General features: G+C 54.2%; 1 protein-coding gene across 4 annotated transcripts in view; it reads right to left on the bottom strand.

Moving 5' to 3' along the window:
• The window catches only part of Crocc (ciliary rootlet coiled-coil, rootletin), a 44,808-nt gene that overhangs the window by 23,005 nt on the left and 8,427 nt on the right, over window positions 1-13,376 (bottom strand). For 3 of the 4 annotated variants that reach the window (XM_052716440.1, XM_052716436.1, XM_052716437.1), the window contains 11 exons: window positions 9,212-9,397; window positions 9,041-9,124; window positions 8,907-8,968; window positions 8,662-8,827; window positions 8,182-8,288; window positions 5,008-5,244; window positions 4,463-4,559; window positions 3,867-3,950; window positions 3,332-3,565; window positions 2,645-2,844; window positions 584-766 (listed from right to left, as the gene is read on the bottom strand). In XM_052716440.1, the coding sequence (XP_052572400.1) occupies window positions 584-766; window positions 2,645-2,844; window positions 3,332-3,565; window positions 3,867-3,950; window positions 4,463-4,559; window positions 5,008-5,244; window positions 8,182-8,288; window positions 8,662-8,827; window positions 8,907-8,968; window positions 9,041-9,124; window positions 9,212-9,397 (1,640 nt within the window). The remainder of the gene's footprint in view (window positions 1-583; window positions 767-2,644; window positions 2,845-3,331; window positions 3,566-3,866; window positions 3,951-4,462; window positions 4,560-5,007; window positions 5,245-8,181; window positions 8,289-8,661; window positions 8,828-8,906; window positions 8,969-9,040; window positions 9,125-9,211; window positions 9,398-13,376) is intronic. The other variant, XM_052716438.1, reaches the window with a different exon arrangement.

Raw genomic sequence — 13,376 nt, 5'->3', positions numbered from 1 at the left:
ATTTAAGTTTAAAGAGGCGCAGTCAGGTTTGATCAGGGAAGACCCCCTGAAAATCTTGGCTATAGACATAAAGAAATAAACCTAGAAAAACTACAAGACAGATGACATATATTTTATTTGCTCAAACATAAAACAAAAAAAAATCATCTTTGGCTGGCTTGTATACAATACCCAGTCACAGTTGTGTTAATATAGATATGTATGTTTCCTTTGAAAGTTCATGTATTTACAGAGCAAGGGGACCAGACACCAGTGAAAACGGGTGGCCCAGGTGATTCAGCCTCTCAGAGTGCCTCTGTTGCAGTTTCCTCAGAATTTTATATCCAGAACAACTTCAAGGCTGCTGACTGAGATGGTCCAGCCTCACAGACTACTCCAGCCACAACTACAGATAAGCCCTACATTTTCCCATCACACGGAGACCAGACAACAGCTAACTCTCTCAGGATTGACCATTATCTTGGTTTTCTCAGGGTCCCCTAAAGATGTTGTTGCCCCCAGACAACAGGAAGCAGTCTAGAGAACATGATGCCCACATTCCCAAGAGGTGCAATGGAAAGAACCTAGGTGAGCAGGGACCCACCTGCGCTCCAGCTCTCTTCGGGCCCGGGCGCCCTCCTGCACCGAGTCCTCTTGCTCATCCTCCAACTGGGTGTGCTGACGCCTCAGCTCCTCCTGGGCAGCATGCAGCTTTTCCAGCTCCTGGCGCAGCTCCTCAGCCTGCTGCTGGGTCACCTGCAGGCTGTGGGCCAGGCTGCCCTTCTCCCTATAGGACAAGCAAGGAGAGGAGAGGGCTTTTCTGAGGCTGCTCTCCACCAGGGAAGGTGGTTGGACTGACTACTCTGACCACATCCTCTGTCCTCCAGGACACTGCCTCCAGGAAGCCTTCCCTGATGCCTCTCACAGCTAACTCATCTCACATCACCCAGCACTGAGAATGTCTTTCCTCCCAATTTTGCATCCCTACAGACCCAGAGGAATGGGGGAAGATACTGGTGTCACCTGCAAGTACCCCAGCAGGAGGGACAGGCCAGAGCCAGGCTCCTAGGACACACAGGCATCTTGGGTGCCAGTTCTAAGCTGCATGGCCAGGAAACACCTGTCATCTATCACCCTCAATCCTGGCAAGCTGGACAGAGCTGGATCTGTCTGGATCCCAGAGCTTCACACTGCACAAAGCAGCAGCATGTACCCAGTGTGCCACAGAGGAAGGAGGAAGCCAGTGGGAATGCCCGAGGCTTGCCGAGAGTTGCCACCTTCCCCAGCTCCGGTGGTCCAGGGCAGAGGCTGGCGGCTCCCTTGTCAGCTGGGGTTTGGAGATCAGGCTAAGGGCTGCCCGCCTCTTTATTACAGAGTGGCAACCCCCAAATATACTAAATACCAAGGTGAAAAACAGCTTGTGGCATGATATTAAGACAGCAGAATGCAAAATGGGTTTCTCACCAAGGACACAACCTTTAAAAGACCCAGTTCCTTCCCACACAAGGAAATCAAAGGCTTGGTCCCAGCTAAGCCACACTGCCACTTCATCCACACTCAGAGCATGAGTCTGGGAAGTCTTTCTCCAGCTGATGACAGCTCTGACAGATTCACATAAACTTGAGATAACATGGGCACAGACAGCACTTGCCACACAGCCTGGAACACAGTAGGTATACAAATGCACACATGCACACCTACTGTGCTTCCATATTGCCAGGACTATGGAAGGCAAAGCCAGAACTCCACCGGGTTTTTTTTTCGTGTGTGTGTGTGTGTGTGTGTGTGTATGTGTGTGTGTGTGTGTGTGTGTGTGTGCGCGCGCGCGCGCGCGCGCATGCGCGCGCGCGCATGAGTGAAAATCAAGGACAACACTCTTTCAGGACTAGCTCATCTCTCAGCACCCCCCCAGGGTGGCTCACATAGCAGTCACCTCAAACCTCAGCTCCACAGGGATCTAGTTGACAACTCTGCTTCTAGGAGTGCACATATCCACATCATCATTATCTTCTTTTAAAAAGTCTCTACCAGGGCTGGGCATAGTGGCGCACACCTTTAATCCCAGCATTAGGAAGGCAGAGGCAGGCGGATCTCTGGGAGTGTAAGCCCAGCCTGGTCTATAGAGGGAGTTCCAGGCCAGCCAGAGCTACATAGTGAGACTGTCTCAAAAACCAACAAGTCTCTAAGAAAAGCAGGAACTAGTAGCTCACATCCGAAATCCAGCACTTAAGACGCTGAGGCAGGAGGACTGCCCCAAGTTTGAGGTCAGTCCAGAATATATAGTAGTTCCGAGCCAGCCAGGGCTACATAGTAAGGCTCTGTCTCAAAAAAATAAAACTCAGACAAATAATAACTAACAAAAAACTATCTCTAGTTGGGCTGGGATGTAGCTCAGTGATAGAGTACTTCTCTGGCATGCACCAGGCTTAAGTTCATTCCCAGTCGGGAGCAACCAACCAACAGGAAACAGTTCAGAACAGCACTTGAGAGCAAAATTCTAGAATGTTCTATAGCCATATTTGGCAATGAAGGCACTTGCAATGTGGCGAGGGTAACAAGAACTGAATTTTTACTGAATTTTTTTCACCTGGATGATAGGGACCCTCCGGCTGAAAGGCCTGGCTGGCTAGGCCCAAGGCCTCCTGCTGACCCGTAGGCCTCGCACCTGCTCAGGAGCTCATTGGCACTGCGCAGGCGCTGGGCCTCACGCAGGGCATCCTCTTGGGCCCGGGCTGTGACCGCTGTCTGGTCCTGCAGGCGCAGCAGCTGCTCCTCTAGGCTGCGCCGCTCACTCTCGCTGTCACTGAGCTGCTTGCGCACGGTGCCCAGCAGGTCTTGGCTGGCTTCATAGCGCCCACGCATGTCCTGGAGTATGGGGGTGACGGGGTCTGGAAGAGCCCACTCACTCTCTCCTAACAACTCCATAGCATTGGACATGCCTAAGGCAGCAGAGGTCACCCCTCCACTCCTGTGTCCTCACCTCCCTGCCAACCGGGCAACTCTAGCGCCCCCAGGGTCCGGTATGGAAAACCGCCCAGGAACACCGGCCCCTAGATGCTGACTCCACCCACCGAGGGCCCAGGCCCCGCCCCCTCGTTTCCTCCCTACAACCCTGGTTCCCAAACTCCCTTTGTCCAAGGCTCAGATTCTAACTCCCAGACTTGTCTTAGGGTCCTGGCCCCAGGCTTTATCTCCTTTTCTGAGGGCTCCAGCCCCTTTTCTGAGGCACTCCCAACCATCCAGGCACTCCAGGCTCAGATTCTATCTGTAACTCTCTCAGCAGCCGTTTTTTTCAGGGCCCCAGTCCCGCCCCCAGGGTCCCTGGCTGCGGGATGCTCAGGCCCGTTAATACCTGGACCTGCAGCTGGCGCTTGTGCAGGGCGGAGTGGATCAATGTGAGCGTGGAGGAGTCAGAGCAGGCTGGGGACAGGCCTCGGCGCGGAGAACGACCTCGACCCGGGGAGGAGTGCCGTGGTGGGGTTGGGGTCCGCGGGCCAGAGAGTCCCCGCAGGCTGCCGTCAGAGGTGTCCCCAGTGCGCCCTGAGCTGCTGAGCTGGACACCACTCTCTGTGTCCGATAGGGCAGCCTTGGGGGGAGAGAGAAAAGGGGAGTCGAGGTTAGCTGGTAACAGGCATAAGCGAGGCAACGTGACACTTCCCACATGCCCTTCTCCCAAGAAGCCTTCCTGAGTCCATCTCTGGCAGAATGCAGCCCTCCAGGCAAGGCCTACCATTCACTGTCCATAGGGGCAAGGCTGGGTGAGCCAGCAGAGGTGGACAGCGGCCAAGGTGAAAGGCCCCACCTACTTCCAGTTCATCCCAGGCTCCCAAGGGGTGCGGCAGGGGCTCAGAATTGTTTGGCCAGCCCTGTGTGGGCTGTAACCACACCTGTGCTAGGTCCCTCAGCGTCTGCTGCAGCCCCTCTCCATCCTCGGTGTCCAGGGCTGCCTGCTCCTGGAGCCGCAGAGACTCCTGGTGACAACAAAGGTTGGTCACAGTCCTGCCAGAGTATGAAGTCACGTCTTCCTGCCCCTCTGGGGTAGCAGTTATGGCTATACCCACAGGCCAGCTGCCTTCACCAAACACGAGGCCCAGTAAAGTACAGTGCCCTGTTCCAGTCACATGACCTAGTGAAGAAGAACCCAAGCCCTGCCCCAAAAGGAGGTGTGGAGCCCAGGCAGTGCCCTGGAGGTATGCATCTGGAGGGGAGGCAGTGGCGGTCCCCTGGGAGCTCAAGAGGGGATCCAAGTCCTGACTCCCCATACTGGATTGGAGACCCCCGACTTTGGTTTCCTCAACTGTGTAATGGCCTGCTGCAGGGAGGTGGAAGGGCACAGAGGAGGTGAATGTCACTGTGGTAAGCCTGACATGCACTGTGAGGACAGCACCACTCTGGGTGGGACATTCAACACAGCCCGAGCAGCCTGGCCCTCCGCCAGTAGCCATGGATTTGGCTGGTGCCACATCACGCTGCCACATCTCACCAGGGCCTCCAACTTGTCAGAAAGGGTCCTGTTGACCTGATCCTTCTCTGTGTTCTGGTTCTGAAGGTGCTCCACAGACAGGGCCAGCTCTGTCACTCTGAAGGAAGGAGCAAAGAGGTGAATGGGGGAGCTGCCTCCACTTCTCAAGTCCAGCATATGTCCTCTGTGTTTCCCAAAACTGAACAAGGACCCTAGGATCCACCTCTCCAGGTATGGGACCTGGAGTAAGTCACTTATCACCTGAGGGCCTCTGATTTCCCAGCTATAAAATGGGAATGAGGTTACTGCTGGCTGAATCTCATGAGAGAGCAGTGGGGACTCACTCGGGAGGCAGGAGTTGAGGTCATACATGTCATCAGAGGTTGAACCATGTGGCCCTGCAGTACGTCTAGACCCCAGTCCTCTGAACCTCAAACACGGTGCCTGGGAAGTCCAGCCAGACTCACCTGGGGAAGGGCCCAGCCCTGGTGACCACACTCCCCTCTGAGTCCCCAGGTGACCCCTCTGCAGGGGAGTTGGCCATAGATGAGCCTGCTGCCACCCACCTGGCACTAAGGTCAGCCTTGTCCAGGTCACTCTGCACCTGCAGCTGGGCCAGGTCCTTCTCCCGGAGCAGCTTGGCCCGTAGCTGCTCCTCCAGCTGGGCCTGCAGCAGCGTTTGCTTCTCCAGAGCCGCCTCAGCCCGGCTCTCAGCCCGCTGCAGGCTGGCACTCAGTCCCAGGCCCACCTCCTGGACAGCCCGGGATGTCCGGACTAACTCCCCTCCCAGCTGCAGTAGGTCTCTGAGAGAAAGCAGAGTAAGGGGGTGTGGGATGGTCCCTAAGGACAAATCAAAACTATACTGTAACATCATCTGTCACTATCAGATTATGGAAATAAAGTCACATTATGCCCAACATGGGTGAGGCTGTGGAGAAACTGGCTGTCCCCTATACAGCTGATGAAGGACAAGTGGGCAGAGCCACAGGGGAGGGCAGTTAGGGAAATCCCTGAAAGGTATGAACACCCGGGCCCTTTGCATCTAAGAATGCATCTTCCAGACAGGCTCAGCACAAGGCAGTGACAGATGACTAATGGTAGCATAGCATGTGTGGAAATCCCGGAGATACCAAAACATCCATGAAAAGGAAGATCACTATTAAATAAATGATGGCAGGTCCAGTCAGTGGATCCTACAGCCAAGAAAAACCAATGGGGAAGCTACTCCTGATGTGTGCACCTCCCAGGAAAATCATCAGATGAGGCAGGATTCTTCAAGAACAGCAAAGTTAGATGAGCAGTGGTGGTGCACACCTTTAATCCCAGCACCCGGGAGGCCGAGGCAGGCGGATCTCTGTGAGTTCAAGACCAGCGTGCTTTACAGAGTGAGTTCCAGGAAAGCCAGGGCTGTTTACACAGAGAAACCCTGTCTTCAACAACAACAACAAAAACAACACAACAAAAAACAGCCAAGTTGAGTCAGACAGAAGTACAAAGTTCTCAGGAGACCAAAGCAGGACAGCATCCAGGCTGAGATCTCGCCTCCAAAACCAGGTGTTAGGGACTGAAATGGCTTAGAGGTAAAGGTGCCTGCTGCAAAGCCTGATGACCTGGGTTTGATCTCGGTGACCTACATGGTGGAAGGAGAGCTGACTCCCAAAAGTTGTTCTTGGCTACCACACATGTGCACACACACACACACACACACACACACACACACACACACACACACACACACAATGTAGAAGCAAAATGGAGAAGAAGCAAAGATGAGATTATACACAGAGTATATGCCCAAAAGACTCTGCCTCCTGAGTGTTGAGACTAAAGGCCCGCGCCGCCGCTGTTGCCCCCCCCCCCCACCACCACCACCACCACTCGGCTAGTGGTACATGCCTTTAATCACAGAATTTGGGAGTCGGAGGCAAAAGGACTCTCTGTGAGTGTGAGACCAGCCTAGTCTACGGTTCAAGCTCGAGGCGACACAGGGCTATATAATGAGATCCTTTCTCAAATTAAAAACAAGGTCCACTTTAAAACCCCAACGTGGGCTTGCTCACTCACTCTGAAGTGCAATGCTGAGATCCAACAGCAGGGGGCGTGGGAGTGTCTCATAGGTTGTAGGTAACACACAGTAGGTCAAGCATAGTATCAAACACTTCTGATGCAGTTTGCAGCCTGGCATTGGGCCAGAAACACCATCACAGGCTGCAGATACCTGCCCCAGGCCCAGGGGCCTCCTGTGGGGGAACACTGCACTGCTGGGGTCTGAGTCTTGCCAAGGAAAAAGCAATCTGCAGCTCTAGCCGTGGATGTGTGCAGGCTCATGCACACAGGAGGCAGCAAAAGCTAGACTACAGGAATCCCTGAGGACAGCGGGCTGGTCCCTGAACAAGAGGCTTAAGGGAAGAAAAAAGTTTAGACAGGTATGGTGTGTGACGCAGACCTGTATTCCCAGCACTTGGAAGAAAAAGCTCCAAGTCCTGGGCTGGGACCATGGCTCAGTAGATAGAGTGCTTGCCTAACAAATGCCAAATCCTGGCTTCAGTCCCCAGCAACACATACACTTGGCATGGTAGCACACGCCTGTAACTCCAGCACACCAATGGAAACAGGAGGGTCAAAGTTCAAAGCCATCATCCTGTACAGTGAGTTCCAGGATAGCCTAGAACACAAACGACTCTAAGAAAGAAAAAATGGGGTTGGGGATTTAGCTCAGTGGGAGAGCACTTGCCTAGCAAGTGCAAGGCCCTGGCTTTGGTCCTCAGCTCCGGAAAAAAAAAAAAATTACAAAAAATGGCACACGCCTTTAATCCCAGCACTCGGGAGGCAGAGGCAGGCAGATCTCTGTGAGTTCGAGGCCAGCCTGGGCTACAGAGGGAGTTCCAGGAAAAGCACAAAACTACACAGAGAAACCCTGTCTCGAAAAACCAAAAAGAAAAAGAAAGAAAAAAGATTCAAAAATTTAAAAATCTGCTGAGCATGGTAACGCACACCTTTAATCCCAGAACTCAGGAGGCAGAGCAGGTGGATCTCTGAATTGGAGGCTAGCCAGAGCTACACAGTGAAATGCTGTCCAAAAAAATTTTAAATCACATTTTGTGAATATCTACAGCTCCTGATTAAAACAAATTGTAAAGACAAAGAGGAAGGCAGGCTTCAAATCCAAACTCAGCTGTGTTGCAGACTATTTGTTTACACTGTGTGAAGATGTGTCGTTGTAGCTGGTTTAATAAACAGCTGAGTGGCCAATAGCTAGGCAGGAGAGAACAGGGCAGAGAAAGGATCTCGGGATGAATCTAGGCGTGAGAAAGACACAGCTAGAGATTGAAGAAGTTGGGCGTACAGTATAGAGGAGAGGTAACTGAGCCACTTGGCAGAATGTAGATTAGAAGAAACAGGTTAAATTAAGTTATAAGAGCTAGTGGGACAAGCCTAAGCTAAAGGCCACACTTTCATAGTTAATAGTAAGTCTCTGGGTCATTATCTGTGTGCTGGCAGCCAGAGGAAAGTGAGTACACAGACAGCTCTCTGCTGTGTGATCTGAGATGCTCACTCAGCCTCTCTGATCTTTGATGCCTCAGAGGGGCACTGAATACAAGATTAAATATCGTAGGAAGAGCACAGTCCAGCTGAGCCCCAGCAAAGCTGACTGCCTCTCTTCCTGCAAGCTGCCTTCCCATCCCCAGAGGCAGCCCATGGAAGGGTGCACCCCATGCTCCCCAGCAGCCAGGCCTCACCTCTCCGTGCCCATCTTCACCTCACTGACCAGCCGTCGGAGCCCCATGACCTGCCTCCAGAGGAGGAGCAGACGGCTGTGCTCTCTGCTGAAGTAGGTGTTGAAGGACTGTGGAGACAGACACATGGGGCTCTGGGGACCACGGCTGCATTCCTGCCCCAGTGCCCTGCCAGCTGACCTACAGAAGGGTCTGTGTTTCCCCAACGGACCTAGATTGGCCTCCCAGCTGGCAGGGTGTGACCATGACCATGGACTGGTCACTTAACTTTCTACAGGACTCAATGACAGCACCTCATCATGAGGAATAGAAGAAACTGAGAACCTGGCCCAGGGCTTACGTAACCAAGGCCAGTTCTCTCTTGATGACCGTGACCACTGCTACTGTGCTCACATGGTCAGGTTCCCTGTCCCTCTCCAGACTTGATCCAACCCTCTGCAGGGTCCCCCCACTGTCATGCTATCCCACTGGCACCCCACTTACCTCTTCCTCGCGCCTCCATGCTGCCTCCCTCTGCTCCAGCTCCTTGCAGCTGCGGGTCCAGTCACTGGTCACCTTGCGAATGTCCTCACTCAGAGTCTGGTTGGCCAAGTTTGCCTGGTCCAGCTGCTCTCTCAGCATGGCATTCACTTGGGCCAGGCTGGCACTTCTGGGAGAGCCAGATGGGGGTCGGTGAGCACTTGCTCACTTGTCCAGGAGGCCACCCACTGGCTGTGCCACACCCTCACCTCTGCTGCTCCTCCTCCAGACGCAGAAGGGCGCTGTCCAGGTCCTGACTGTGTTCTGTGTCCTAGGTGAGGAAGAGAGGAGTCAGGACAGGCAGGAGGAGGGAGGCCTGTGCCTGCCCCACCCTGGCACCCACCCTCAGGTGCTGCTGCTCCAGCTCGGTGGACTTCTCCAGCAACTGCTTCTCCAGCTCTGAGCACTGTTTCTTGTACTGCAGAATCTGGCAATGTGCAGGAAGCGGTGTGAGGCCAGGAGTGAGGGCTGAGTGAAGCAGAGTGAGGCAGGGATGGGGGCGGGCAGCCCTGACCTTGGCCTGCAGCCGCTGCACTAGCTGGGCTTGCCGCTGCTGGCCCTCCTGGTAGGCCTGCAGCTTGCGCCGGTAGGAGGCCTGCTCCTCCTGCAGCTGCCTCCGCAGCTCCACGCTCTGCCGCACCAGCCCCTTGGGCTCCTGCACCTCCAGCTCCCCAGTCTCCAGCCGCACAGCCTGCTCCAGCTGCAGGGAAGGGCCCTGGGTGAGAGTCCTGTGCTTCAAGCAGGCCCAGGCCTCTTCAGGAGACATCAGCCTGGGCTCAGACCCACAATGCCTTGCAAGCTGATAGCACTCCAAGGAGCAGTCACAGGCAGGTAGGCCCAGGATGCAGTGCACATGTGTATGACACATGAGCATACAGCTGAACCAGGCATGGACACAAAGACAGGGCAATGCATAGGCTTACAGAGCATGGCACACAGATGGGACATGCTTGGGCACACAGGGCAGGCATGGGCTAGTGTGGGCACCCAGATGGGACATACTTGAACACACAGGGCAGGTACAGGCACACAATGCCTGGGAATATATGTGGGGTGGGCATGGGCACACAGATGGGACAGCTTGGGCACACAGGGCAGGCATGGGCTGGTGTGGGCACACAGATGGGACATGCTTGGACACAGGGCAGGTACAGGCACACAATGCCTGGGAATATATGTGGGGTGGGCATGGACACACAGATGAGACATGCTTGGACACACGGGGCAGGAATGGACACATAGATGAGATATACTTGGACACATGGGACAGGCACAGGCATGGGAATATATGTGGGGTGGGCATGGGCATGCAGATAGAGCAGGTATAGGCACACAGACAGGCAAGCATAGGCACAGAGAAGAGACAGGCATGTGCAGGTAAGCCTACCACCACATGTCTGCAAACGCATGCCCTGGAGGCAGACTGCTTAAGTACCAGTCTGCTGCGTGCATTCTCTGCCACTCTTTCAGAACACGAGTCCACCCCACTATGGTTTATGCCTCAGTCTGCTGCCATGTCTCCCCACCCGTCTCCCTTCCCCAAGGCAGGCTCAGGAAAGCCTGGATTTTTGTTCCCTTTGGATTTGAATACCTAGGACATTGGCTGTGGGGTGCCCCTGGCTCATACTCGGGGACTATTTAAGATCAGTGAACTAACATGAGTGCATAGTGAATCTGTTCAGAACAGAGGGGTCAGTATGCATAAGATCTGAGCTCACAGAGAGCACACATAATGCACAAAGGCAGTCTCCAGTGTCCCAGGGTGACACATGAGCTTCCAATAAACACACCTTAAGATATGTATGCACCCATCTAGCACTGCTTTGCCTCCCTAACCCCACCTCTCCCTCACCTCACAGGACCCTCCCCTGTCCAGCTTCCTCCACTCTAGGTATGTGCAGTGTGCCACCCTCAGACCCCATGGGTACACAGAGGAGGCCTGTCCACTAGCCCTCTCAACCCCCCTGTTCGGGTGCCGGATAGTCCTGGGTACTCTTCCTGGGTACTCTTCCCTCAGCTTCTGGCTGTCAGGGAAGGGGCTGAGGGAGAAAGGACTGAAGATGAGCAGACTTAGGGTCAGGAGCACATACAGGGACTGAGGACAGCCAATGGATGATCCCCAGCCTAGCTGACTGATGCCACCACACTTACCATCCACCTCCCAAGCACCCAGGCTTTTCTTACCCACACTAACCTGGGGTTCAGGCCAGGTCAGTAGCCCTCCAGGTCTGTACTAGGCCAGTGTACCTGGTAGATGCTCTGAGTGTCACCCTCAGCAGTGGTGGTGGGTAGGGTGACTGTGCTGATTGGGATGACACCAACAGGGAGGGGTTGAAGAACACAGCACAGACTGCTTAAGGGAGCGGCAACAGGAACTTTCTGAGTCTGTGGCAAATGTCCACAGAGAGCCCCAAGCAAGAAGAGAAGTGGACAGTATCGACATCTGTCACACAGCCCTGAGATACGTGTGCGCCGTGCATCGGTGAGTGTGCCTCAGAGAGTGGGGGGTGGTTAGCCATGTCTCCACATGGGACCCTGCATGCCTTGGATGCACTGGGTGTGTGCTGACATTTGTGTCCGGGCCTTCTCATGATCCAGGATGAGGTGGCTATGGACCACAGGGGTGGTGCACACATGATGTCCATCTGTATGTACCAGGACACGTGCTTGTGTGGCTGTGTATGCCAGGGAGGTGTGGTATGACGTGAACTGGGGGCCTGGGGAAGAGAGTCTGGGCCCCTTGGGTCACGGTTAATGGTAATGACTGCACTGTGCACGTGTGAGTGCCTTTGAGGGCTGACAGATGATGGCTCTTGCTGGCTTCTGTCCTTTCTGCTGTCTGTGTCCAGCCAGGAGATGCATATAGTGCACTGTGCAGTTGGTTACTGGATGCAGAGGTGCTGTGATTGCTCACCAGAGTGTTGCTCTGTGCCAGGGCAGGGCTGTGTGGTGTCTGGCTACCTATAGTCTGTGAGTCTGAGTGCATCCACAGGGTGGGTTTGTTTCTGTGTTGTGTTCTAGGTGGGGTCTATTTGTGGCCTGCACTGTGTGTGCTTTGCACATTCATGTGACCCCAGCGCTGCCAGCTTCTGTGGTGGGGAAGGGTTTTGGCCGGTTCCTAGGGACTCCACCCGTTTCCCCATGCTCAGTGCCAGGCTACTGCAGGCCATACCTCACCTCTCTCCACAGCCTCTGCCCTTCACAAAAGAGCCTTTCGATGTGATTTGCAATTCCAATGGAAAGGAGGCTGCCATAAGAATGGATGAAAGTAGTTTGCTGTCTCCTTAGCAACTGCTGCTCTGCTGCCCCATTAAACTCTCTAAGCCCAGGTTGCCATGGACACTGGGGGAACCCAGGGAATCTGTTCCCTAGAGCCAAGGAATAATAATGCCACTGCCTCTTTCCCACCTACCTCACCCTACCCCTGTTTCTTGGGGATACTGAGGTATACTATTACTTGGGAGGTGGCCTCTGGGAGTCCTGCCTCAGTTTCTCTACAGGACATCCAATGAGCAGAGCATGAATCCTGACTCTTGTCCCACTCCCTGTCCCAGGGGGATGTTGGATTTGAAGGATGAGAACAACTTCACTAGCTGCCCCGACCTAGTCCACCATGCCAGTGTGGCCACAGGGCACCTGTCACCGGCAGGCCCAGGTTGAAGAGAGTATCAACCGATGTATCATACAACCACAGCCCTGGACCAGGGGTCTCTGTCCAGCTTCACCACCGACCTTGGGCCTAGAGTGCTTTTCTGTGGACCTCAGTTTCTCCATCTGTAATAAGGTGATCACTGGGTTCTTATGCTCTCTGTGGACCCCCCCACACTCCAGGAAAGGCCTTCAAGGTCATTTTCATCCAATTTCTGCCTCCGTGTGGGGTCTCACCCAAACTCTCTCAGACACAGAACAATTAAAAGCCCAGGCAATTTGTGCCAATATATGAGGGAAGGTCTAGATGGGTACAGCCCCTCAGCCCCCACTGCAGACCCCCCAGCAGCTATGTCCCAGAAGAGAAGGGACCTGCCACCCCACACCTCTCCTTCCCTTCCTTGTCAATTGGGGGCAGTGTGAGCTTCAGTTGCTGAAGTTGGCACCTAAGAGGTAGTCCCCAGGGGACTGGCACTGTGTTCTGGGCCAAGAAGGGTCTAACTAGCAGGAGGCTGATTCTGGCCCATCAACAGTACCAACCCAGGACTCCTGCCACCCTGTCTCTGCACCCCCTGCAGACCCCAAGAAATGAATTCTTGAGTGTCCTCAAAGCTAGGGAACCACCATGGGGTCCCCACTCTGCTCCTTGGCAAGCCCCAACAAGTCAGAGGCTTGTCTGAGCAGGCAGTACCAGGACATGCTCCACAGCCAGAGGGTGTACAGAAACACACACAAGACAATACACAGGGCTCCATACAGGCAGGGCCTCCCACCAGTGGACGCTATAGGAGCCAGCAGGCCCTCTGCACACCCCCAAAACAAAGGCAATAGACAGTCCTGGCCTGGGAGCCAGGACACCAGGAGTCTTGTCTTAACTGGCTGTGTGACACAAGGCGTGGTGCTTTCTCTCTCTGAGCCTCTATTTTCCCCTTGGTTAAATGGGTACAATAACGGTACAGACTTTGGTACAGTAAATAGAAAGGACCCAGGATATTTCTGGCACGTAGTATGCATTCTATGAATGGTAGCTG

Source organism: Peromyscus californicus, unplaced genomic scaffold (assembly GCF_007827085.1).
Source record: "Peromyscus californicus insignis strain IS unplaced genomic scaffold, ASM782708v3 Scaffold_5__1_contigs__length_169319896, whole genome shotgun sequence".
In the NCBI taxonomy this organism is placed as follows: Eukaryota; Metazoa; Chordata; class Mammalia; order Rodentia; family Cricetidae; genus Peromyscus; species Peromyscus californicus.
The sequence above is the reverse complement of the archived record's forward strand: the minus strand, read 5'-3'. Positions and strand labels throughout refer to the sequence as shown.